The sequence below is a fragment of the Phocoena sinus genome, chromosome 18, assembly GCF_008692025.1.
Source record: "Phocoena sinus isolate mPhoSin1 chromosome 18, mPhoSin1.pri, whole genome shotgun sequence".
In the NCBI taxonomy this organism is placed as follows: domain Eukaryota; kingdom Metazoa; phylum Chordata; class Mammalia; order Artiodactyla; family Phocoenidae; genus Phocoena; species Phocoena sinus.
Genome location: NC_045780.1, coordinates 79,452,921 through 79,479,989, shown reverse-complemented (window position 1 = coordinate 79,479,989; position 27,069 = coordinate 79,452,921). Strand labels below are relative to the sequence as shown.

At 59.7% G+C, this 27,069-nt stretch overlaps 1 protein-coding gene across 2 annotated transcripts in view; it reads right to left on the bottom strand.

Moving 5' to 3' along the window:
* Positions 1–10,932: 10,932 nt before the first annotated feature.
* The window catches only part of TMEM255B (transmembrane protein 255B), a 38,191-nt gene continuing 22,054 nt past the window's right edge, over positions 10,933–27,069 (bottom strand). The window contains exons 4-9 of one of the 2 annotated variants that reach the window (XM_032611494.1): positions 25,098–25,187; positions 22,391–22,471; positions 20,567–20,652; positions 19,380–19,539; positions 16,127–16,270; positions 10,933–11,536 (exon numbers count right to left, since the gene is read on the bottom strand). In XM_032611494.1, coding sequence (XP_032467385.1) covers positions 11,369–11,536; positions 16,127–16,270; positions 19,380–19,539; positions 20,567–20,652; positions 22,391–22,471; positions 25,098–25,187 — 729 coding nt within the window. In that variant the 3' untranslated portion in view covers positions 10,933–11,368. The remainder of the gene's footprint in view (positions 11,537–16,126; positions 16,271–19,379; positions 19,540–20,566; positions 20,653–22,390; positions 22,472–25,097; positions 25,188–27,069) is intronic. The other variant, XM_032611495.1, reaches the window with a different exon arrangement.

Sequence of the window (27,069 nt, the reverse complement as noted above, 5' to 3'; positions counted from 1 at the left end):
GCTCTGTGTCGGCGCTTTCTGCCCCTTGGCACTCAGCGGCGCAGCCGTCGTGGGGTCCGAGGCCGAGAGCGGCCCGCCAGGCCTATCGGCTTTAACTCCAGGCGGCATCCCTTCTGCCTGCCGCCCGGCGTCCCCAAGACGGGGATGAACCGCTTTCTGGGAGGCGGCAGTGCCGGTCGCCTGCCTGCGCGGCCACGGGCAGGCGCCACAGGTCAGCGCCGCCGGCTCCCCGTGCAAACCCGCAGCCTCGGTTCTCCCACCTTCTCGTTTCGGGAGGCCGTGCGCGGTGCCGGGAGGCACCTGCTCGTTGTAGAGCGAGCCGGGTCTGCCGGGGGTCGAGCGCACGGGCCTTTCGCTCTGGCTGCAGGAGCATGGGGGGCAGTAACGACACCACGATGCCAGCCTAGGTCACGGGGGAGAGCAAGCCCGGCGTTTGCAGCTGCTGCGGACACGTCCGGGGCTGTGGGCGCTGTCGCAGTAGAGGGTCCCAGGGGAGTTTCCGGCATCCGGTGGGGCTTCCCGCCACCCCAAGACTGAGATTCTATTTTTTTAAATACCAAACCCTGAAGTGTGTTCTCAGGCAGGCAGCCCGGGGTCCCATGGCCCCATTTCAGCTTCATGGCTTTAATCCCTCAAAGCGGCTTCGCCTCCCCCCCACCCCGCTGCTGAACGTGAGTTTATAGTCACAACCTGACCCAGAGACAAGCAGGGGCGGAAGGAAGGGTGGGGGCCGAAGACCCCAGCCCAGCCACGTGCGGAGCCCGTGGGACGCAGAGTGGCCGTGGGACCTCAGGAGGAGAAGCTCCCTCTCGATCCTGGAGGAGAGGGTTTGGCCTCCAGGAGGGCAGTAGGGGCCCCTGGCTGGCGGGACTGGCAAGTGGAGTGACCCCGGGGACCGTGGGCAGCGGCAGCTGGCGTGCCCTGGAAGGGACAGGGTCTCCATGACACGGGGGAGGGGTTAGCAACCACAGATGCCCATCAGGCGGGACCCGTGGGCCAAGCTCACCTAAGACGACCAGACTGAGGCCCGAAGGTGCAAGGTGACGGCCAGGACCCCAGAGGCAGAGGCGCTCGGGCCCCAGGGCCCAGTAGGGCTGGCACGTGCAGCCGGGGTCGGCCCCTCCCAGGGCCACCCGTGTCCTCCTGCCAGCCTGAACCCACTTGTCTGCTCCCCGGCCTGCCTCAAGCCGTGTGTCTGTGTGTGTGTGTGTGTGTGTGTGTGTGTGTGTGTGTGTGGCTGTGTGTGCACAAGCATGCATGTGTGTGTCTGGGCCCCTCCTCTGCCAGGCCAGCCGTGGGCACGCTGCGCTCCTCCAGGCGTCCCTGAACCTCACTGGGCTGTGGGTGAGAGTTCTCCTCTGCCAGGCCAGCCGTGGGCACGCTGTGCTCCTCCAGGCGTCCCTGAACCTCACTGACTCAGGACTTCAGGAAACTAGCCCGAGAGTTCTTCAAGTGATTTGCACAGAAGGGCAGGCAGGGAGGTCAGTCAGGGGACTCGGCGAGCCCTGGTCCTCGTGAAAAGTCCGCCTCCAGCCAGCCTCTTCCCAGAGCATCCGTGACCGGAGCGGACGTGTGGTCTGGCTCACAGCCTAAGTGGACCCCAGCCCAGGCCCCTGTGCCAGCTCCGGGTGGGGGGCTGGCCTGGCGGGCTGAACTGGTCAGGCTGCGGCCTGGAGCCGTAGGACGTGCCTCACACTGTCCGTTGGGGGCTTGAGAGCCCAGTTCCTGGGGACTCTGATGTTGACCAGGAGGACCAGGCATGGGTGCCATCATCTCAGGGAGCAGGGGTCTCACCTGCCGCCCATGGTCTCCCAGAGCTGCTGAGCACCACTCTGAGAAATGGGGGGCACGCAGTCCCGCCCACGACCCCAGGACACCCCCTGCTGCCCACCCTCTGGCCCCACGTGGCCTCAGGAGCCCAAAGCCACCCTGGGGCCTGCTCTCAGCCCAGTCACCACAGCATTCCCGCCATCCTCTCTGGGTTTTGTCCACTCCGGAGGCGGCTCTGGAATGTTCTTACGGAATGCTCCCCAGGCCAGCCCCCACCCGCTCACAAAGGCCAGGATGGCCAGAGAGCAGACAAGACACATGCTGAGCTCTGGGACTGGAAACTCTGGCCTCACAGACACATGGAGCCGAGGCCAGCGCTCAGGGGCTTTCTGACCACCTTGGGTTCATCTTCTCTCTGGGGAGAGCGAGGGCCACATCTGTTTCCTACTGCGGTTTCCATAGACTTCCACTGGGCGCCAGGGGTTATTCTAACTACTGCCAAGAAAAAGTTTATGGCCAGTGAAGAGCCAAAATCTGCAAGACATTCCCCAGCTGTACTGGCCAGATTGGCGTCCTTGCTGCTACCCAGTCCAGGCCAGACTGCACACGAGGCTGGGGCAGACAGAGAGTTGCATGTCTTCTGACTATGCGCCATGGAGATGGAGCCGGGGTGGGTCTGACTCTGCGCCATGGAGATGGAGCCGGGACGGGTCTGACTGTGCGCCATGGAGATGGAGCCGGGACGGGTCTGACTGTGCGCCATGGAGATGGAGCCGGGACGGGTCTGACTGTGCGCCAGGAAGGAGGAACTCAGGTAGATTATGCTGCTGACACTTGTGGTCTGCATTGATCTCAGAGTTCTGATTTTTTTGTTTTAAATAGAAGAGCTGTAATATTTGTTTGTATTTCATTCTTTTGTTTGTTTTTCAGATACTATCGATTGATTGATAACGGCTTTTTGTGTGAAGGGCCGTTCTGTGCCCTTAGGGTGTTGGCATGCCTGCAACCTCCGTCCTCGCTGCCAGTACTCCCCCAAATACACACACATAGACACACACACTTGAGACAGTCAAAACATCTTCAGACACTGCCACACGTCCCCTGGAGCAAATCATCCCTGTTGAAATCTCTGCATTAAAGAAATAGGAAATTTGACCCCAGCTCATATGACACAAAAAATTAACTCTATGTAGAGTATGTATTTAAATCTAAAGGTAATCTATAAAGCATTTAGAAGATAACATAAAACTAGGCTGTGGGCCTAAGGTGATGCACCCCTGTTCTTGTTTATAAAACTTTATTGACACACGGTCACACCCGTTAACTTATGATTCTCTACAGCTTCTCTCCTGCTACAGTGGCAGGGCTGAGTGGTAGCTTCACAGCTACAGATCCTCAAAACCTGAACCATGTACTATCTGTTCCTTCAGAGAAACTTTGCTGACCCCTGTGATAGAAGAGTATTTTCATGAACTAGGGTAAAGAAATATTGCTTTAAAATAGAAAATAAAACAAAATGCTCTCATGATAAAGAAAAATATTTAAAAATTGGGCTGCATTAAAATTAAGAACTTCAAGAAAACAAAGTTGGAGGAAGCTACCCGACTTCAAGTCTTGCTATGAAGCTCCAGCGGTCAGTACAGCCTGGTGTTGCCAAAAGAATAAACAAAGAGATAAATGAACAGAACAGAGAGCCCAGAAACAGACCCACCAAAACAGAGTCACCTGATCTTCAACAAAGGATCAAAGGTAACACAATGGAGCAAATAAGGCTGGAACACCTGGACTCCACGTGCAAATAAACGAGTCTAGATACAGACCTCACACCCTTCACAAAGTCAACTCAAAATGGATCACAGATCTAAAGTAAAACACAAAACTATAAAACTCCTAGAAGATGGCACAGGAGAAAATCTAGATGGCCTTGGATTTGGGATAACCTTTTAGATACAACACCGAAGGCAAAATCCATGAAAGAAATAATGGATACGTTGGGCTTCATTAAAATGAAAACTTTCTGCTCCGCAAAGACACCATCAAGGGGATGAAAAAACGAGCCACAGATGAAGAAGAAATTTGCAGAAGACGTATCTGATGAAGCACTGTTACCCCAAATATACAAAGAACCCTTAAAACTCAACTGTAAGAAAATAAACAAGCTAATTAAAAAATGGATCAAAGACCTTAACAGACACCTCGCCAAAGATACACAGATAGCAGATAAGCACATGAAAACGTGCTCATATGTCATATGTCATCAGGGCGAACGCAAATTAAAACAATAGTAAGATGCCACGGCACACCTATTAGAACAGCCAGAATCCTGAACACAGACAACACCAAGTGCTGGTGAGGACGTGGGACGGCAGGAGCTCTCAGCACTGCTGGTGGGAACGCAGGATGGTGTAGCCACCGTGGGAGACAGTTCCTTACAAAACTAAACATACGCTCGCCACGTGATCCAGCAATCGTGCTCCAGGGTACTTCCCCAAAGGCACTGAAAACTAATGTCCACATAAAAATGTACACACAAATGTTTATAGCAACTTTATTCATAATTACCAAAACTTGGAAGCAACTAAGATGCCCTTCAGTAGGTGAATGGATAAACAAACTGTGTTACACTCAGACGACGGACCATTAGTCAGTGATAAAAAGAATGAGCTATCCAGTCATGAAAAGACATAGAAGAAACTTAAATGCATATTTGCTCAGCGAAAGAAGCCAATCTGAAAAGGCTACATAGTGTATGATTCCAGCTATGTGACACTCTGGAAAAGACAAAACTATGGAGATAGTACAATAAAAAGACCAGCGGTTAACAAGGGTTAGGGGAGGAGGCATGAGAGTGTGGAGCATGGGGGGTTTTTAGGGCAGTGAAAGTGATCCATATGAGACAGTAATGGTGGACACAGGACGTTAAACATTTGTCCAAATCCACACAATGCACAACACTGAGTGACCCCAAATATAGACGACGGACTCTGGGTGACAGGGACCTGTCAGTGTAGGTTCACGGATGGTAACGGACGGCCCCTCGGGTGGGGGATGGTGATGGTGGGGGAGGCTGCACCTGCGTGGGACAGGGGGCCTGTGGGAACTCTGTGTCCCTTCCTCTCCATTTTGCTGTGAATCTAAACCTGCTATAAAAAATAAAGTCTATTAAAAATATACAAGCATATCCATCAGTAGATACACCAAGAACATCTGTTCACCAAGGTACCATAAAAGGGGTGACGAGACCAGCTCAGAACAGAAGATACTGGGAACCACATGAACCCGCTAACGTGGGTTAACCCAGAAGGGAGAACGAGTTCTTCCTGCAAATCAGTGAGAGAAAGTAACGACCCAACGGAAGAACGGGCAGAAGACCAGGCGGGCGCTGCACTAAACAGGAAACACCAGCGGTCAATTTGTCTGTCCAAAGGGCCCCGCTTCATTAATAAGGAGGAAATGGGGTCACAGACACCACGAGAAGAAACTTACAAGGAGTATCGCCCGCACCCACAGCTGTGAAAGGTTCTCGGATCGCGCAGGACCAGACCTTGGTGGGTTGGAGCGACAGGACGCCAGGTCCGCAGCTGAGACTGTGCTGGGCCAACCCCACGGACGCTGGCCGGGCGTCGTCCTCCAAAGTCAAAGTCTGCCATGTGCCCCAAATCCAAGCCAGGGGCCCCACATACACACACGGACCCCGAGATCAGCCGAGGCCCGCCCACAGCCAAAGGGGCAGTCACGGGTCCTGGGCTCAGCGACAGAACCCCACACGTGCATCTCACAAGCAGGAAGCTCAGCAGAGGCTGGGCACCTGTCCCTACAGAGGACAGAACAGTGGGAGAGTGGGCCCCGGGCGGAGGGAAGGCCAGCCCCGGGGCCAGGTGACTGCCTCGCTTTGCAAATAGTCACCACGTTACACCTTGGTCTCCAGCAGGCTTTCTGCAGGTGTATTAAATTTCATAACTAAAAAGTTTTAGCAAATGGGAAACAGAAGTAGGCATGTAATGGTGCCACCCACGAGCCGCTGACAGCGCGAGGCCTGCCCCTGCTCCTGTCGTCTGGGCTGGACGACGCTCGGCTGGGCACGTCCCCTTCATCCAGGGGGCACCTGTGCTCCCACCAGCTTTGTGTTCTCTCCCTACACCCAGAGGTGGCGGAATCGGGCTGCAGAAGGACTGAGAAGCCAGGAGTGCGGGGTGGGGGTGGGGGGGCAGTGCAGGCGGCCGCAGGCTGCTCGGACCGGACCAGACTGTTGCTGAAGGTCATTCTTGTTAACCAAGCACGCACTATCGCCCGGCCCTGCCCTGAGTGCTTTTCCAATGAGATCCACTAACATACCATAACGTTCACCCTCTAACAGTGTGCAGTCCAGCGGGTTTCAGCACCTTCACAGGGCCGTGCGACATCACCACTGTCCGTTCCAGAACATTCCACCACGGCAGCAGGGAGCCCTGTTCCCATCAGCAGCCTCCCTCACCCCCTCCGCCCAACCAGCCTCCAGCCAGGTCCGGAGCACCAGCCTCCGTCTGTGATTGAGGAAGAGGCGGGGCGCTCAGCAGAGGGAGGGGCCAGGGGAGAGGCCCCACCAAGCCCCACCCCGTGGTGGTGCCCGTCAGAGCGGCAGGGCCGGGTCTCACACACGTCAGACGCAGGCGCCTGGCCGGGCTCTGCTGTGGGGAGGGCATGACAGAGAGGGGTCCCCAGGGAACGGCGCCCAGCGCACACAGGCCAGCCGGCCATGGGGGTCCTGGGGACTGGGGCTGGGGGTGCCTGGAAGCCCCCACCAGTCTGGGAATTGAATTGTTCACATTCTTTGTGGCTGGGCTGAGGGAGAAAGACGTTTTTGTACGCAAGAGCAAAACTGCTGGCCTTGGAGTCTGATATTTTTTATCAACTCCCGGCTCTCAGCGAGATGAAACGACCTGGCAGGGCAGACAGTCTGGGTTGGGCCACGCGGGTGTGGACGGTCCGGGGAAACCCTTAGGCCCGGCAGACCCCACCCTGGGCTGTGCTCGGAGGTCGAAGGTCATCCCGCGTCCAGGCCCGCGACCGGCTTCCCTGCCGCTTGCTCCAAAGGCAGCCACGGGCCTGCCGGGACCAGGGACTGCGGCTTCACTCCCTGCAGCCCGGAGCCAAGGTCCCTCCCCGCCCGGGCGCTCGTGGGTCCGGAGCCACCGAGGGGATCGACGTCTCGGACCACAGACCCCTGGCTCGGTTGGACGCTACGGTTCTTAAACTCTGGGCAGAAGAGGGACTTGCTGCGGGACCCCAGGCGGGTCAGTGGGCCGGGGTGCGGGTTGGGGGTGCAGTCAGCCCTTCACGCCTGCTGGCCGCGTCTGGTTTCCCCTCCTTGGACCGAGCGGGCAGCAGCCTCGAGCCCTGCCGTCACGTGAGGAAAGCGGAGGCCGGGCACCTCGAGCCTTTGCTGGACGAGGGGCTTCTGTCTCCAGGACGCCCCCGTCCCGGGGCTCGCATCTGAGTGCAGAAACCGTAGGGGGCGCCAGAGACGTGGAGGAAAGAGGATTTCCTCCTTGTTCCTGAGCACGGTCCAGCCTTGTGGAGGCAGGGGTTCTGGTCAAGCGTGGAGCCCCCTCCCGCTGGTAGCTCCGAGCCGAGTGCCCACACGAGCAGCTCTGGGGCTCAGCCCCTACGCCCCGTTCAAGTCCCAGCCCCAGTTCCTTTCTCCTCTCCTGCTTTTGCCTGGTACGGTTTGCACTGGGTTAAATGCCCCCTGAAGGGCAGGACGCCGAAGCCCCACGGAGCAGCAGCAGGGCCAGCACGGACACGGGGGAGGGCACGTCCTCCCCGCAGAGGCTCTAGCCCAGGGGCCGCAGAGGCTCCTGTGATCAGACAGTATCTCCACCTTGACCGACATTTCGAGGAGCAACAGAGGTGGAAAGAATAAAACAAGTGAAGGTGTTTCCATGCTGCGATAGGGGGGGCTGACCTGGCTGCGGGCAGAGGGCAAAGCCCACGGTCAGAACCACGGCCCTGCTGCCAGAGGTCGTTCCCAAGCAACACGGCTGCGGGCATTTCAATGTCATGTGTCTTTGCCTACTGAACCGAAAACACCAAGAACATAAAACCAAGGATCCACTGGAAAGTCACCCGGAGAAGGAAAAATCCCTCCTACAACCCATCAGACTAGGCTGAGGTTTCCCCGGCTGGAAGGGACGCTTGTCCATCCAATACTGCGCGGTTTGGCTTGTGGCATCTTTTGACGCATTCGGGGTGGGCACGCAGGGAAGGGCGGCCAGACGGGCAGGCGCTGGCCCCGACCAGGCCGGGCTGGGCGCCTCACACGTGGAACCCTAAGTGCCTGTAGGGTCCGCGCAGGTGTCCCCAGTAAGCGTTGACAAAATCTGTGCCAGTGAGCTCGCATCTCCCAACAGACGCCGCGAGGGAGAAACGGGACTGGCAGGACCTTATCGGATGCAGCAAAATGAACAGATGATGAGGTGACGAGGCTGGGACGGCAGGTTTGGCGTCAAGCGCCCACACGGGGAGCTCTTGGTGGATTTCACCCGGATGAGCCTGAAGCCAGGCCCAGGCTTTGCCGCACCGGCAGGCAGGCTGGAAGCGGGGAGGCCAGGATCTGGTCTCACCCCACTCTGGTCCCTGCTGGTTTGTGATGTGTGCACTAAATCCTAACATAATTCTCAGCATAAGTAAACATCTCAGTGACTCTTAAGTTCTTCGATTTTATGGAAAGTCCCTACATTGATACACATAACTTTTGTAAAGTAATGAGTTTGCCTCTTTGCCTTTGTGAAGAGGACCGCCTGTGTTTAGGGGGAGTGTGCAGGAGCTCGTCCTGTTACCCGGCTCCAGCTGCCGCCCGGGGGGCCCCTTCCTGCCCCTGCCTGACACCCAGGCCGCGGGGATGCCTGCTGGGCCCCTAGCAGAGCTGAGGTCTCGAGTGGGCTGTAGAGGGTCCTCCTTATGCAAAACAAGACCCATCTGGGTCTAACGAGCCTCAGAAATAAGAACCGTCTTCCCTGTTCTCCGCACGATCCCGGCAGGGAGCAGAGTCAGTCGCGTGAATTCTCCTTTCATACACCATTGTTTTACGTGACATTCAAACTAGGTTTCTTTGGTGAAAGATGGTCTCCCCGAGTCGCACAGCTGAGTGGGACTCGTCCTGCAAGAGCTGGCTTTGGGTACAGGGACACTGGTCCTGTGGTCACACTAGGCACCCCCCCAGGCCCCAAATGCCTGCCACTGTGATGGCGAAGCCCCGAAAGGGAGGGCTTAGCCGCAGAGGCTACCGAGCAAAGCCGTGAGGAACTGGGACCCAGACTAGTGCGTCTGGTGACGGGGCGGACAGGTGGAGGGACAGCAAGCCCATCGGGTCAAAATCGGGCTAAAAGGGAGACAAAGGATGCTTCAAGAACTAACTTCACACTGCTTCTCAGTGTGGCCACGGGCTCCATCGCAGCCAATGGAATTACTCCTCGTAAATTCCGCTAGTTTTGTTATTTTTTACCATATGCCCAAAGCAAGTCAAACAATTAGGGAGGATCGGCCCCTTGAGAGTTTGACCTAAAATTCCAAATCGACGAGGCGTGACCTCGCTGTGCTCCTGGCTTTTGGAGCTGAAGTTCCGGGACAACAGGAGGTGGGGCCACGTCCTGGCCACGGAGGCCACAGAGGCCAGGGCCGCGCTGGGCCCATCGGATCAGGCCAGCCTGGAAACACTGGGCTTGCGAGCCCACGTTTAACAAAACACAGTCACATCTCGCTTTACAAACACTGCTTTTTTTTTTTACAAATTAAGGTCTGGGGCAGCCCTGTGCGAAACAAGTCTGTTAGCACATTTTCCCAGGAGTGTATGCTCACTTCGTGTCTCTGTGTCACATTTTCATAATTCTTATGGTATTTCAGACTCTTTCACTATTATTATATTTGCATGGTGATTCGTGACCAGTGATCTTTGCTGTTACTCTTGTCACTGTTTGGGGTTTTTTTTTTTTTTTTTTTTCGGTACGCGGGCCTCTCACTGTTGTGGCCTCTCGCGTTGCGGAGCACAGGCTCCGGACGCGCAGGCTCAGCGGCCATGGCTCACGGGCCCAGCCGGTCCGCGGCATGTGGGATCTTCCCGGACCGGGGCACGAACCCGTGTCCCCCGCATCGGCAGGAGGACTCTCAACCACTGCGCCACCAGGGAAGCCCCTACTGTTTTGGTATTTTTTAGGAATGAAGTGTTTTTACTTAAGATCGTGGGTTGTTTCTTTAGCCATATGCTACTGGCAACAGACTGCAGGATGGTGTAAACATCGCTTTCATGTGCCGGGAAGCCAAGAATTCTGTGACTCCCCTCGTTGCGGTATTGGCGGGGGGCGGGGGGCGCTGCAGGGACCAAAAGAATCTACATGCTCTGACCAGTGACCAGGTCCTTCCTGCCTCGTCTGTGACAAATAGCCTTCCCTAGGCCAAGGGGCCAGACGCATCCACGCGTGTCCTCCTCTCTAAGGAAATGGTCCACATGCTCAGAGAATGTAGTGAGAAGTGTTTCTGGATGTGAGGGCTGGGAGTATTCTGTCTGCTGGACAGAATTGCGTTCCCAGCTGGCAGCGGGAGAGGAGGCCACGCCTTGTTTAGACTCAACGTTGCACTTGCCTCCCTCCCTCTCTCCTCCCTCCCTTCTCCCTTCCCCTCACCTCTCCTCCTTCCTGTCCCTCCTCTGCCATCTCTTTTCCCCAAACATCCACAACTGTAACTCTGTAACTCTGAGACCGACTCTGGTCTGTCTCTCGACCAGGATTTGATTGGCTCCAAGGCCACGCTCACCTGCTTCCTCAGGTGTGTCTGGCAGTGGGCAGGTGCATGTGGGGCCCTGGTCGGTAGCCATTGGTCTGTTCTGGGCATGGCTTCACCCAGGCCGTGGCTGCTGGGCCACAGAGGCCCCCCCCCCTCCAGGGGTCTCTCAGCAGAGAGGCTGCATCTTAGGGGCACCTGCTCTGCGGGCGGGGGCTCACACAGGGTGTCCCACAGAACAGACCAGGCTCGCCTGGATTCTCCACGAAGGCTGACAGTCGGGGGCCTGGACACCGTACACAGGACACACGCAGCTGCGGGACGCGATTGGAACAGAGCACACGCAGACCTCAGACCACTCGCAGGCCTTGGAAACAGCACTTATATTTGAGCTGGGACAAGTTTTCACTCGAGTGCATGGGGACCAGAAGTGCAGCGCTGAGGGTGGCGACTCTGCCCTCGCCAGGGACACACATATAAATACAAACACAGTGCGTTTCCTCGAAAGTGGTCCTCACACGGGGGCACCTGCCGCAGTCCCCTTGACCATAATAGTGCTAACTAATTAGGAGGAAAATGAAACTGTTTTGTAAGTGATGCCACCAGAGCAAGGCGGCTCCGGCAGGCATTTTAGCACGGCTTGGTGTGTGGCTTCACACAGGGTGAGGTGGCCTCAGCCACCAGGGCTCCCCGCCACGATCCGGCCTCTCCTTGCCCGGATGTGCCCAGGGAGGGGAGGAGGGCTCGGGCATCTCCAGGAGGTTGGCCACAGAAGCAGGGTTTGTAGAAGCTGCTCTGTTTTCTAACAAGCCAAAAAACTAGTTTTCAGTCTCCACCCTCTGCATCACGGTGCGTAGGGGGGAGGCTTCTCCCCGGGGAGGAAGTGGGTGAGGGCGAAGATGGGGGGAGCATTTGGGGGGGGCCGGCAGCTGGAGCCGGGCTGGGACGGAGGCTGCACATCCTCGGACAGAGAGAGGTCGGAGCCAGGTGAGGCCGGGAAGCCACCAGGGGGCTGCAACCAAACAGAAAAAGCCTCCTCAGCCGATGGAAGCCCGGGGACATGCCCAGCGCCACTGGCACCCCTCAGATCCCACCCTGGCCCGAACCCCCAGACCCAGTCCCTCCTGGTGGGAACCGCTCCCTGAACAGCATGCATTCCCAGGGGGCCACAGGGAGGCCCCGATTCAGCCCTACTGGGCCCCCTTCTCGCCTGTGGGCACATTGACATTCAGGTCTTGACATTCAGGAGGGTGGCTGGTGACCACCTGACACTGGGATGCATGGACGTGCAAACGCTGTCTAAGGAAGAGGCTGCCCAGCTCATCTGGGGCCCTGGGTTCACTCAACACTTCATATTTTACAGAAAAAACAGGAACATCCACATTTTCCACATAGTGTGGTGGTGAATTTTATGCATCAACTTGGCTGGACTACGGTGCCCAGATGTTTGCTCAAACTGTCTGGATGTCATTTTGAGGGTGTTTGGTAGCCGTGATGAACATGTAGACCAGCAGATCACCCTCTCTGGTGTGGGTGGGCCTCATCCAATCAGTTGAAGAGGAGAAGACGGAGGTTCCCGAGGGAGAGGGAATTCTGCCTCCAAACTGACCAGACTCAAACTGCAAAATCTGTCTTCCTGGGACCTCTAGCCTGCGGACTGCACTGCAGATTTTGGGCTCTCTCCCTCTATATATCTATATCTGTATCATCTCTTTCTATAAATATATCTCTACCTGTGTCTACTATGTGCACACATGCTATTGGCTCTGTTTCTCTGGAGAACCCACACTAATACACATAGATGCAAAAAGTGATTCTGCAAAGAGAATGTTGGGGCATGCCACAGACTTTAAATTAATAAAATTTCCAGTTTTCCTCCACCTGCCAACAGCCTCTTAAATTTCTTTTTTTAACTTCTAGAGGTTAAAAATGCCTGCTTAAAACCAACATTAAATAATGCAAGCGACCCCTTCTGTGATGGGACACAGGCGAGTGTATGCAGGCGCTCGTCTTCGGTGGGGCCAGGTGGTTCCTTGCTCTCTGCTCAGCAGGTGCCCAGGGCCCAGGGATGCTAGCCTGCCTGCCCCCTCCCCCTGGAGGAGCCCCAGACCTCGGGCTTTGAGAGAGAATTTCCTCACAAGCCAGGGCTCTAGGGATCCAAGGGCCCTGGGCCCTTGCCCACCTCCATTGCTTTCTTTCTCTCAAACTCACACTTCTTTCTGACCTCAGGGGACAAATGAAACCTCTAGAGAACATCCCTCAGATCTGTGGGTCCCCAGCTCCCACCAGGCATGTGTGTGGTCAGTTCTTTACCAGAAATGAGCAGCTGAGAGAACCAGGGAGTAAACCACACTGACCATGGAATAAACCAGTGGGAACCACAGAGGAGCCAGCTGGAAATACATGGCAAACCAGCAAGGATTACAGAGTAAACCACCAGAAACCACAGAGTAAACCACCAAGAATCACAGGGTAAACCACCAGGAACCACGGAGTAAACTACCACGGACCACGGAGTAAACCACCAGGAACCACAGAGAAAACCACCAGGAACCACAGAGCAAACCACCAGGAACCACGGAGGAAACTAGCCTCTGTCCACACAGGCAATCCCATCGGGGGACAGACAAAAAGCCTCTTAGTTACAGGATGCGAGGTCCTTGTTCCTGCACTTCCTGACCAGGTGGCCCTGGGAATAAGGAAGGTGGGTTTTCTTTGAAGGCGAGTGTTCTTTTTTTTTTTTTTTTTTTTTTTGCGTTATGCGGGCCTCTCACTGTCGTGGCCTCTCCCGTTGCGGAGCACAGGCTCCGGACGCACAGGCTCAGCGGCCATGGCTCACGGGCCCAGACGCTCTGCGGTATGTGGGATCCTCCCGGACCGGGGCATGAACCGGTGTCCCCTGCATCGGCAGGCGGACTCTCAACCACTGCGCCGCCAGGGAAGCCCAAAGGCGATTGTTCGTTTGACCAGCTGCTCCAAACAGCCCCAAGAGCTGCTCACTCCTTCTATTATGCGGGAGTGTTTTCCGCTGCTAATGACTGGACAGGACACTTGCAATATCCCTTTCCTCCTCCGATGGGAACACAGTCAGAAACATCAATCTGTCGTTTCCCTCCCGACGAGACACATAGCATCATTGATTTGCCATCTGCTGGAAATCTGATTATTGACGTGTATGTAATTACGCTCCTACATGTGCCGGTGATAAAAGCTGTTAGGCCCTTGTCGAGGGAGCCCAGGCCTCCCGTGGGAGGGAGAATTGGAGCATCTGCTGTTTGTGAGCCAGAGGCCCGAAGGTGGATGAGGCTGGAGTACGACACCGGAAGAGAGCCATGTGTTCTCCAGCACCAGCGGTAAGGAGGGGAGACCACGCCTGCACCCTGCAGCCCTGTCTCCTGGGGGAACAGAAGCAGGACACCTGCCAGTGCCTCAGGTCAGGACCCAGAGCAGCAGGCACCAGATGAGGTGCTGTCCTCCCTGGGCCCTCCCTGCGGCCAAGCTTGCGGGAGGCTGGTGCCAAACCAGCCAAACGCCGGGGCTCAGCCAGGAGGAAGGGCCCTGCGGGGATCACCTCTGCCCCCTAGCCACGCCCCAGAGCTGCCTGGAGTCCCCGTGTGCGGGCGTGACTGTGGGGCCTCGCGGTGGACGCTGGGAGGACGGGAGACAGCGGCCCGCGGAGCACACCCATTCCTCAGCGTCCGTGCATTTCCAAGCTGGTGTTTGAGACCACAGGTGGCCAACCAGCCATGGGTCCGGCCATCCCTCCAGCTGTGGTCTCACGTTCTGGGTTCAGCAAACTAAGAAGATGAGAGGCAGAGCACAGCCCAGGACACAGGCCACGCCCAGATGACGTGGTCCTTCCCGTGATGGGGACCAGGGAGGATGGCCCAGAGGTGGGATGCAGGTGACGCTCCCAGGGAAGACGAGGGCCGCCAAGGACGGCCACCTGGGTGTCGGGGAAGCTGACGTACCCGCCGTGAGAAGTGACGCCACCGTGGGTTACTGGCAGCCAGCTCATCTCCTGACGCGTGGGTAATTCCTTTTCATGTCTTAGAAATGGGAGGACTCTCGAGCCAGGCCCCTCCCTGACTCAGGACTCAGCCTGCTGGTCCCCATGCGGCCAGGGCGCCTGCTCGGGACTGGTGGGGCGGCTAAGGGGTTGCCCCTCATCGGCAGGAGGAGGCCTCCCATGGCACAGCCCGTGGGCCACCACTCCTCGGAGACAGACGTGGCACAGCCTCCTCTGGGAATTCCAAGGCCCCCGGAGCCCTGGGCGCACAGCCGCCAGCTTCACATTCACGGCAAGCGGAAGGAGCCAGGCGCAGAGAGGAAGGACTTGCGCCTCCACGGGGAGGTAGAGCGGCCCCTGAATCCCCGCCCAGCGGGCCTGCCCCGGGCAGGACGAGGCTGCAGGCTTTCTCAGCTCGCCACACCCGCTGCGCCCCGGGGCCCAGAGACCCCACACCCGCTTCCAGCCGCACTAGCTGTCGGGCCTGGGGAGGCCACCGCGGACCTCGCTGGCTGGGCTTGTGCCACAGCCCCGGGCGGCCAGCTGGGCCGAGTCTGCGGGTTCCTCTGAGTCATAAGGGGCTGCGGAGACGGGCACCACGCTCCCTTCAGCCCCTCCTCAAGTCCGGCCGCCGCCTCTGTCCCTGAGCTGGGGGATACATACACCTGTCCTAAACAGCCGCTGGCCCTGAAAAGTTCTCAGGCCCCGTCAACATCACTCCTCGAGCGCTGGGACCCCAGGCAGCAGGTGAAGATGTGTGACCTCACAGCAAACGGCCGGGCTCTCAGCACCCCACCTGCCCACGCACACAGACGCAGCCCCTCCGGTACCTTGACCCCGCGAACTTCCCAGAACCGCTCAGGGGCTGCTGTCATTGACACAGACCAGAGACCGTGCCAAGGCCACCGCCCCGCCCCCGCCAAAACAGAGGCCCACAGGCTGTCTGGGCCAGAGGCGCTCACCTCTGCCCCCCGAGGACACAGGGCAACATCCGGGGACGTCCCGGTCACCACAGTGGCAGCTGGTCGGGTGGGACGCTGCTCTATGAACAGGCTTCACCCCCGCGTGCCCCCTTCCACAGCAGCCCCAAGGCCACCAGAGTTGTACTAGGGTGGGGCCTGTGCACCTGCCGCTTTCATAAGCGCCGGCAAGCCCTCGGCTCTACTCAGTGACGCTGCCCTGTCACAGGGGCCCGGCAGCTGGCACATCCCCGGCTGCTGTGGCCAGGAAACTGCAGCCAGCTCGTGTGGGACCTGGTCAGGGGTCAGAAAATCTCAAGGCCCCGAAAGACGTGGCTGGCTGGGCCACCAGGGCCACACGGAGCAAAGGATGCCCCAGATGCCCCCGGGGATGCCGAACGTCCCGCGCGGGGCCTGGGGTCACCTGCCACATCCCTCAGTCATCCCACCCGCTTTGCTGGTCCACACCAGCTGCATCACCCCGTTGTCTAAATCGGCAGGGGGAGCCGTAGACCCCCCGCCCCCTTTTCCTTCAACCCAAGCCCCCCACCCCCGTGTCCCACCCGAGCTGCACTCCCTGGATGACAGCTGCCTGGGACGTGAGCACCGTCCGGCCCGGGGACGCTCGGCCTACCTGGAGGGGCAGCGGGTACGACGAGCAGGTGGGGACAGCCGGGGGCAGCGGGCAGAAGCCCGTGGAGGCCAGGATCTGCTGGGCGGGGTTGTAGAGGGCCTGAGGTGCTGTGGACGGGCCGTAGGCCAGCTGGGACAGCGGGACCTGCCGCAAAGGATGGAGACATGTCAGCCGAGCCCTGCTCTGGGGAGCCCCGTCCGGCAGCCGCTCAGGAAGGCGGAGTCCCCAAGTGAAAGATTCCGAGTCCTCCCACCAGCCTCTCTCTGACCAGAACTAAAGCCCAAAAGCTGGGTTTCTTCTTGCTTTTCCTTTTCCTGTTTGTCCCGGGATCCGCCAGAGGCCCAGCTAGGCCCAGGCTCTCTTGGGGTTTTTTTTGGAAAAGTGAGGAAACCCCATCTGTCTGCTCCAGGAGCGTGTGTCATGGGCATCCCCGAGGGGCGCTGATTCCAAAGATGCCCCCGGCTCTGGTCAGCAGGGCCCTCTCCCCACAGGGGCTCCGGGTGGCACAGGCCAGGGTAGGGCTCTGGCCACAGGGATTTCTAGAGAAGCACAGCCAAGACCAGAGCTTCCCAAACTCCTCCAACTCCAGCTTCCTTAGCTCATGGGAGGCTCTGGTTCCCCAAAGGAAAACCGAACGTGGGCCCTGATTCTTGACCTCTCACCCGCCCCCAGAGAGGACGGGCCGTAGGACGGACCCCTCTCCACAGGCAGGCCAGCCGCTCCCGATGGGGGGCTTGGGGGTTCCCAGACCAGAGGTGCATCCTTCCCTAAGAGCCCAGAACCTGGATCCCGCCTGACACCCACGGGGCAGGCCCTGCAGAGCCGGGAGGGGCTGCGACAGCATGGGCAGCAGCACAGACGGAGCATCTGAAAACTCATCAAAAGCCCCGGAGGTGCCAGAGCAGGGTCCTGAGGAGGGGGAGGGCAGCGAGCCCCCCAGAGCTGCCTCGCAGGCGGCCCAGGAAGGAGGAGGCCCGTCGCGCTTCCTTCGTGCCACAGGCTCGGGGCTCCGTCCTTTCCTACCAGGAGCTCTGGTCTGCGCGGCGAGTCAGTTTAACTCCGAGGAGGGAACAGGCAGCTTGAAAGCAGGGAGAGAGGACGGAAAACTCAAGACGGGGCCCAAGCCCAGCCACCTCGATGCCTCGATGCCTTATTCACGGACAAGCACAGCTGAGGGCCGACTGTGTGCGCCCCGACGTGGCCCGGTACCACCGGAGCTGGGCCCCAGGGCTGCAGAGAGCGTTTCGGGCCTGAGGCCTGGCTAAGGGGATCCGGGCCGAGGGGGCTGGTGAGGGTCGTGGGTCGAGGGTCCAGACGGCGTCATGGGCTGGAGAGGAGCTGCCTGGCCTGGCTCAGCATTTCGGGGCCTGGGGAGGATGGGGTGGAGGTGTAGGGGTCTCCCAGAGGTGGCCTCGCTCTGGGAACTACGGCCACTCTGCGGGGGACGCTAGGTGCCTGCACTGCCTGGTCTTGCCCTGACCCCTCGTGCACCCTCTCACCTCCGAGCCTCCCATGACGGCAAGGAGACCCCAGCTGGGCCAGGAGGACTGTCCACCTGCAGCTCTCATACCTGAGGCCAACGCAGACCCTTCCTCAGCCAGGCCGGGCTGTAAGCGCGGCCACGTTGCCAGGGCAACCCCACCTCGGGAGACCCTCTGCAGACCCGAGACTCCACGCTCTGCCCGCCCGCCCACCCAGCACCCCACGGGACGGAGCCCTGAGTGCCCAGAGCTTTGGGTGGTTAGTGACGTGTCTTCGTTCCTTAAGATAATTCTTAAATTATAAGATCCATTAACTTACGAGAGCATCTACTCGTAGGTGTAAAATTTTAAGGAATCACCTTGCTTACTTCTTACAACACCCCTGAGCTCTGGGTGTGAGAGAGGAAACTGTCCAGAGCGGGGCTGACACGTAACTCTGTGTCCCGCGTGACAAGCGGCCTTTCTGGGGCGTTGCTACATTCCCGAGAGAAGCTCCAGCAGTTTTATTATAAACTCATGAGCACAGGGCCCTCTTCTGGAAAAGCCACCGGGCTAACGGCCATCCCTGGGGACAGCCAGCAGACTCCACCCGGGCTCCCAGGGGCAGGACCCGAACAAGACACTCTGTGTAGCCATCGAGTCTAACCTCGCTCTCCTTGAGAAAGGAGAGAAAACTCCGACCTGGCCACAGCACGAAAAGCCCCACCGAGGGACCCCCCAGACCGCACTGTGGGCCCTGCAGACCCCAGGCGTCCCGGGGGCAGGCGGCCCAAGGGATCCCCCCAGACCGCACTGTGGGCCCTGCAGACCCCAGGCGTCCCGGGGGCAGGCGGCCCAAGGGACCCCCCAGACCGCACTGTGGGCCCTGCAGACCCCAGGCGTCCCGGGGGCAGGCGGCCCTCGTCCTTGAAGGACGGGATGCTTGCTGTGCGCACACGGAAAGACACCTTGCGACCGAGCGGGAGCTGGGCCCGGCGTCTGCACCACGCAGAGTGGGAGTGGGGCGGGGGGTCGCCAGGGTCTCCCGTGGTATCTCGGGCTTTGTCTGGGGTCAGGAAACCTCCAAGAAACATGTCACTGATCTCGGGAGGCTCCAGGTGAGGCTGAGAAATGCGGCCAAGGGCCACAGTCTCTGGGGCAGAGGTAACAAGCCCTCGGCAGTGTGGGCTGTGGACGGGGTCTGGCCTGCAGGGGTTGTTTGCACGTGCATTTACACTGCCTCCTCGTTAAAACCGGGCGATGGGCAGGTGGCTGCTGGTCTGTGGGCGGCTGTGGCCTCCCGTGCGGCACCTCCACGGATGAAGTGTCAGGTCGCGGGAGGTGCCATCTGGGCCCCGCGCGAGAACACGGCTTGGAACAGCCGGTCCCCTGGAGAGGACGCTGCCCACGGAGAGACTTGCAGGGTGGCCTCAGGCACGGGCCCTGCAGTGCGGTCCCTGCCCAGGGCTGCCCAGATGCTGAAGCACGTTCTCGGGGGCTCACTTTGGAGTCACCTGACTTCGGGAAGCCGGGCCTGAGCCCCAGATCTACCGGATCGGAGGCGCTGGGGTTCCGTGCTCAGCGGGCCACCAAGGGATGGACGCAGCCGTCAGGCGCCAGGTTCGGTGCCCCTCTCTGCCGCTGAACTCGCGCTCCCTGGACCGGCTCAGGTGGCGCGAGCCTCGGGGAGGAGGGACTGAAGTGCCCCCAGGCTGCGGTCAGCACGGCTGCCGCCTCCACGAGCCCACGTCCCCATCGCTGAGTCTGCCCAGTGCGCGGCGGGCGCTACTCACCATGTCCTTGAAGGCCCCCAGGACAGCCGCGGTGACGACGCCCAGGAACAGGCCTAGGACGTTCAGCGCCGCCGAGGCCCAGAGCAGCCGATATAGGTGGAGCACGTCCTGGCAGCCGCGGACGCCCACGAACTCGTAGTAGGTGGGCGGGTGCTCAGTGCTGTGCGGGGAGGGGCTCAGTGTCACCCACGGCTGCAGGGGGGCCACCTCGCCGCCTGAGCCAGCGGGGCAGACGCTCCGCGTACTGATGGGCCGGGGGCTCTGCTGGGAGGGCCCAGGCCCTCAGGTGGCGGAGGGAGGCCCTGGGGGCAGGGCTGTCCCAGGGAGCCCAGAAGCCACCTGGGAGGGGGCCCAGGTCTCTGAGCAGGACAGCCTGCCCCAAACAGGGGCCCCGGCAGACAGAGCCCCGGCCCGGTCACCCTCGGAGCCAGCAGGGCTTAGCGGCTGCTGGCCGCCCTGGCAGGGAGCACAGAGGGTGAACCTCGGAGGGGGTTCGTCTTGGGCCCGTGGCCTGGGCCCCGTGGTCGTGGTCTGCGCAGGCTCTGGACCACAGCCTCGGGTTGGAAATGGGGTGAACTCCTGGTCTGGGGGAAGGGTGTTGCAGCCTACACCCCTGGGGTCTTCAACAGTTCAGGGAGGGGTCTCCAAGAAGCAACACTAAACTCCCCGTTGGCTTCAATATAGGTATTCAAGCTATTAACACAAAATTTAAAAGACGATGTGGGGAAGGTTCTGCTTCCCAAGGAGCTGGGACCTTGCACTGGTCCAGACAGCAGGTGAGAAGCTGGACAGAGCAGCGCTTCTGGGCCCCATGGGACGGGGGAGGACACAGGGCAACCCGTCGTCCCCGTCCCCAGACCGGAGAGACCAGCAGGCAGAGACAGGGTCCCAGCCTTCCGGGTGGAGGCCCTGAGGGCACCAGCACCCGGGGAGGAAGAAACGGGTCACCTGTGCCGGTCACAGCCCACAGCAGGACAGGGCTCCCCGGGAGGCCTCCCCTGCCCCCCACCTCCCGGCAGCCCTGGGCCTCGGTCCTCTCATCTGTGGAACGGAGCCCATGCCCCGGCCTCACAGGATGTGTGAGGGCTGAACGAGATGTGGGTGCAGTGTGCAAGGACGGGGATGCAGAGCGGGGCGGGTAAGTCCGGGGACATGGGGCTCGCGGCTGTCGGGCTCCCCCCGCTCACCTGTGGCAGTCGTAGAGGTCGCAGCAGTAACAGGTGTTACTCTTCACCTTCAGTTGGCATCTACCGTTCAGGGAGTGGCAGGTGACCTGTGAGCAGAGAGTCCGGTCAGGTGCCCCTGTCCTCAGGCCGCAGCGGGCAGGGGCCTCCCTGGGCGTAAGGACCCACCCCTCTGCCCCATGAGCCAGGCAGCTGCCTCCCCTGAGCCCATGTTTCTTGACCTGCCCCTTCCTCCACCCAGTCCAGGTACAGCAGGGCTGGGGGGGCCACAGGGACCCCCTGCAGGGAGAGGTAGAGGACCAGGCCAAAGCTTGCTGGATGAGGTGAGGGGCGGGGGGTCCCCAGGAGCCTGCAGGTGGGACCCCTCAGATGGGAGCCCCTTCCTGACCTCCCAGAGGACAGCTCCCGGCCGCCCAGTCTGACCAAGCCAGCCCTTCCCCAGGTCACACGGAGGCCTCCCCTCCTTCCCCCGGCGCTTTGTAACCACCCCCGTGTGGAAGGTAAGTGGGGCAGAGACCACCCAGCTGCAGAGAGAGGACGGGGACCCTAGGGAGAAGGACTTGGAGGGAGGGCCGTGCACGAGTGAGGACAGACATTCGAGCAGGCTTGGGGTCGCCTGAGAGGCCAAGCACCCGGGGCAGGTCGGGGGCAGGTCGGGGGCAGGGCCTGACCCCAGAGGTCCTTGCGGCCTCCCTGAGGCCCCGGCCCCTTTAGCGGCACCTCAAGCCACCCTTGGGCATGTAGCTTTTCTTTCAGGGTTCTGTGGGTAACTCCCGAAAGCCACCCACATCAGGAGTGGGAGGGCTTGAGCAGGGGTCCTAGAAAGATTAATCTGGGAAAACAGTCCCGATAGGGCGGAGACCAGAGACAGGCTGCTGGGAGCCATGGAAGTGAGCCCGTGTGACTCAGGCCTGCAAGGGGGCTGGGCAGACGGCCTGACAGGTGAGAACCGAGGGACAGCGAGGGGGGCAGGGGAGCAGTCAGGGCAACGCCGGGCTCTGAGCCTGGCAGCCAGCACACGGGAAGGTCGGAGCCACAGGACGGCGAGCTGGAGGTCGCGAGACCTAACCCTGATCCTGACCCAAGGTGCCCCCTGCTGGGAGGCATCCCTCCCTCCTGGGAGGTGTCACCCCTGTGACCCCAGTACCGCACGGAACACACTGCGGTGAGCAGGAAGGAAGGACAGAGCAGCACGAGGGCGTGGGGGGCCCGGTGACCCCGCTGAAGAGGACGAGTCCCCAGGGCTCCCTCCAGCAGCACAGGCCTGGCCTTTGGAGAAGATGTGTGCCGCGCCCTGTTGAGGGGCAGTAGCAGAGGCCCCTTCTCCCCCGCCGCCAGCCACGCGGCCTCAGCCACGGCGTCTGCTGCCCGCCCTGCGCGCCTCCTTCCTGACATTTGCGCGCAGTGTCAGAGGCCACGTTTAGTTAAACCGATAAATGTACACAGAGCTGCGTGAGACGGCAGGACAGAGGGAGCCATGCAGCCACCGGGGATGGTCCAAGAGGAGACGCCGGCCACTCGTAGAAACAGAAGTGAAATCACCCTGCAGACATCCTCGGCCCAGGGACAGCCGGCGAGTTTGGGGCCAGTGTAAACGTAGCATCCTAGATTTTAGTGCACTAATTACGTCAATAAAAAGCTCATCGTGAAAGCCGCACAGACGGGGCCGGTGGACTCGGGGCTGCACCACAGGCAGTCGGCAGCTGTGACTCCGGAGTGAAGCACCTCACCGGGCGCGGTGAGCACGACGTGAGGGCGTGCTGGGGACAGAACGTCAGATCTGGACCAGGGACACAGGTTAACAAGCGGGACCAGCGCTGCACTCACCTCTGTCTGGTAGGTGTCGTGCAGGTAGCCAACCCCACTGGAGTAAAACTGGCACCTTCCTGCGGTGAGGGGCCTGGGCTCCTAGAGACCAAGAACCACAGATGGAATGGGACAGCTTTACCCCCATATCAGGAGGGACCGGAGGTGATTTCAGACCTGTCGCCGCAGGCTCTGAGCCCAAAGGAGAGAGGCCAAGGCCAACAGACCCCTCCCAGGAGGAGTACAAAGAGCAGGAAGTACCAGGGCTCATCCCAGAGCAGCTGGGCTCCTGCAGCCAGGAAGCAGGGAAGCAGGCACCCCATCCCTGCCGGCCAGGGGACACAGCTCCCTCCATCGGTCAACACAGGGCAGCTGAGGGAGGTGGTCGTGCTCCCGTACAAGTCTCAACAAGGAGACCCCCTGGCTCCTGCCTCTTTCCCTCAAAGCACAGCAATTTTTCCACAAGGGAGGGAGCAAGGTGGGTTTCAGCCTAATCCACTCATCCATCCAACCGTCCACCTGATCACTTACTCATCTATGTATCCATCCTTCTATCCATCCATCCACATCCATCCATCCCCCTCCCTCCACGCACCTATCCACTCACCAACCACCGGAGCGTACATTCACCTATGTGCCCATCCAACTATCCATCCGTGGGTCTGTCCCCGACATTCATAGGGCAGATGGTGCCAAACCGTAAGGGCACCCGGGAGGGCCTCCTGGCTCTGCAGCTGGGAAGGGGCCACTCCAGGCGTCCTGTGCAGCCCTGAAACAAGGCAGGGCCAGTCTCGCTCCTACAGAGGGCCGGGGAGGCTCTTCCACCCGGGAAGCCAGTGCGTTGGAAGGGAGGCCCGAGAAAGCCGCCCGCAAGGCCGAGACCCCACCTCTGTTGCCCCCGGGAGGGTGGGGCTCCCTGAGGCTGCCTCCCAGATGCAGGACCTCATCCCCCTCTGCTCGGTTGGTTACAGGCAGAAAGGAGTGCCTGGTCCAGGCAGAGGCTGAGCCCAGAGGCTGGAATCGACCAGAAGGGCAACACGCCGGCGGGCACAGGCTCACAGGCCCCTGAGGACCGGGGTCGTCGTGGATGTTCATGAAGTCTTCCCGGGCCTGGTGGGTACCAGCCTGCCGGACCCCATCACCCCCAACACGTCCACAGTAGGCTGGATGACAGCTCACCTGCCCTGGGGGTGAGGACGACGTGGGGGTCGTCCTCCACACATTTTTCTATCCCAGCTGTTGGCATCTTAAAGTTGTAATCTCGGGAAGTGCCGATAGCCAGTTACAAGCTGCAGAAAAGGGCTTTATTTTTTTTTTATTTTTTGCTGTACGCGGGCCTCTCACTGTTGTGGCCTCTCCCGTTGCAGAGCACAGGCTCCGGACGCGCAGGCTCAGCGGCCATGGCTCACGGGCCCAGCCGCTCCGCGGCATGTGGGATCCTCCCGGACCGGGGCACGAACCCGTGTCCCCTGCATCGGCAAGCGGACTCTCAACCACTGCGCCACCAGGGAAGCCCAGAAAAGGGCATTTTTAATTGATTCTCCATAGTTCAACCACAGCCATCTCCCTGCAGCTTCAGGCTATGTGTTTTCAACCTGGAAACTCAGCCCCTCTGTTCACTTCCAAGTCCCTGACTGGCAGGCCAGCTTTGGCGGGACAGCCGATCCTGGGCACACTGGCCACATGCAGCTAGAGCAAGCTGAAAACCCATCTAAGGAAGAAAGAAAGAAAAGCGCAGGGACGTGGGGACTGAGCCCCACACTCTACACCCCGGACAGGGGGTGCTCGTCACACCTGAGGCTCGAGGGAGGCTGCGGGAATCAACCGTACTTGCCTCTTTAGTTGTAAAACCTGACTGGGAGGGTGAAACTGCGCCTTCCTTGGCCCTTCGCCTCTCCTGGAGAGGAATCGGTAAGGATTCCCAGGACCAGCACTCTGTAAGCCTTTTATTTGGAAATAATTTCAAACTGACCGAATAGTCCCAAGAAGAGCGACTGTAAAGCTTAGCCTAACGTTACCACCAGGGCCGGCACTTTTTATAACCTAAGAAACTTCATAAGCATAAAACCACTCAGAGTTCAGTGTTAATCGACGTGAACGAGTGCACGTAAAGCCCTGAGCTCGTGTCGCGTTCCCACCTGACACAGGACCCGTTGGGGCCACAGAGAAATGCCGGTGGGTCCTTCCCGGCCCGGACGGGGCGCCAGGTCAGGGTAGGTGGACAGAGCAGCAGCGCCCGGCCCTTCCTTCTGAGCAGGTCCCGGCCACCACCCCACGGTTCCAAAGCACGAGTGTCTGACGTGGCGTGTCCTCCCCCGGCTTCCCCACCGTTAGGATGACACAGGCAGAGGGACCTCATGGGCACAGCGTCCAGTAAGGAGGTCCCAACACACGTATTTGAGCAAAAAGCCTGGGAAGTCGTGGGGCACCGGCTCTGGGACATCTTTCATCTTACTGATTAAAGAGGGGCCTGAGGAGTGTCGGTGGGAAGTTGAGGACTTTGGTTCTAATGATGGGATGGCTGAGGTAGGGGGTGCATGTTGGGTCAGTTTTGGAGGAAGCGAGGGGAGGGACAGGAGAAAAGACTGCGATTGGCCAACACAATCTGTATTCGTCAGACTGTGAAGGTCACCGAGCTGCGTCCTGCAAGAGGAAGTTGAACTTCTGACTATTTCTTAAACCCACAGAGCAACTGAGAACAGAATGAGGGAGACTGGGAAGAACTCACGATGTGCCGTGCAGCGAACACGCCGTCCACAATGGCGCAGCAGAAGGCAGCCACCACGCCGAAGCTGACGAACACGATGGCTGCCACCAGCTGGAAGCAGAGACAGGAGAGGCTCAGTCTCATCAGAAATCTGCCCCAAGCGCCCACCCACCCGAGGCCCCCTGCCCCGACCCCCGAAGTTGCCCTGCAGGGTCCTCACTTCCCACCACGGCCTCTCCAGAAACCCTCCACGACGGCCAGGGCGGCGCCCCAGGCCGGATCCCACTAAGCAAGACCCGTCCTGGTTGCCTTGTTTATTTCACAGGGTCAGAGGCAGGAGCTCTTGGATGGGGAGCTGTGGTCCCCCCCACACGGCCTTGTGGGTAACGGTGGGCCTCCCAGGGTATTTAAACAGTTTGCAATCTCTTGCTTTTACAGACTCTGCTACAAAGACCCTAATTGCATTCTACATAAAAGTCTGGGCTCACACACGCGTGTTTCTGCAGGACCATCTCCTGGAACACACATGGAGCTACGCTTGCCAGCAGGACAAGGTAGGGGGTCTCTGCACGTCAGAATCTGAGGGGGCATGTGTTTCGCTCCCACGCCCCACGGCCAGACACCCACCCCCTGATGTCCCAAAGGACACAGGGCTCGCTGCTCGTTTCTCGGTTCTGCCATCTGACGGCAGAAAAAGCCTCGCTGCCACTCCATGTGCATTTCTCTGTTATTATCAAGGCTGAGAATCTGTTCTTACATCTGTTGGCCATTTCTTTAAATCTTTTTCTCTCTCTCGGGGAACAATTTCAGGTTTACCAAAACAGACAGCAAAAGTGGTACCAAAATTCCTGTACGTCCTGCCACTGGCGACACCGAGTGTCCACCCTGCCAACCACGGCAGGACCCCCGTGGCAGCCACGAGCCACGTGTCAGTGCATTCACTCCGTCCTAGAAGGTGTGTAAAGTAACCGGGATTTCCAGCCCAGACCTGTGAGCAACAAGCTGCGAGCTAGAGCACGACGCGCGCGTGCAGGTCGTCTGCCTCCAGCCTGGAGAACACGGCCAGAAGCTGCCTCCCACCACCCGCGTTCCTTGGTTGCCTCTTTCCCCGTGGCCGAGTCAGGCTCTGGGGTTACTGACCTGCACGGCCTCACCCTCCCACCCTCGTCAGCCTGAGGGATTTGTTTCTTCAACAAAGCACAGGGATTGGCATGAAACGTGGGCTGGTTTGACAGACTGCAACTTTGATTTCCGTTTTGACGTGAGGCTCCTAGTGGCTACTCAAGGGACGGAATGGGCGGGAGGGCCACACAAGGCTGTCCCAAGGGGGAGGGTGGCCGGGCTCCCTCCTCGCAGCCCACAGGCCTGAGGTCCAGCCCCACGTGTTGCTTCCAAGTGAAACCTGTCCCCTGACACCGCACGTCAGAGCTGTCGCCCAGCCTTGTGGGGGCCTCTGCCCTGCTGACCCCTTTGGTCCTGTGTCCCCATCCGGAGAAGGAGCCGTGCGGCTGACCTCTCCATGCGCCGGATCCACGCCCTGAAGGTGCTGTGTGGATGCAGGTGTGACAAGCCCGGCTGCTGCCGTGGGCCCTTCCCCCCATGTGACACTTCTGACAGTAACGGAGAATTGATCAAAAGGGACCTTGGGGACCCCCTGCGGGGAGCCATGCCTGCATCTGAACAACGGCAGCGACCTCGCCTTGGGGCTCTGCGGAGCCCCGGTCAGACCCACGTTCCGCCCAGGTGCTCTAGGTCTACGAGGCAGGAGCTGCCCTGAGACACGAGGGGGGGTCCCACCCCAGCAGGGCCTCGATGCCGAGCAGGGAGGCCAGGGGCAGACCCTCCCTCATTTTGGGGGAGGAAGACCGCGTGGTCCCTTTCCGTGAAGTTACCGCACACAAATGCAACGCGGCTGGCTAAAGAGTGGTGGGAAAAATCACTGCAGAAACCACACCGAACCGAGCCTTCCCAGGCTTGTACTGCCTTGTGACAA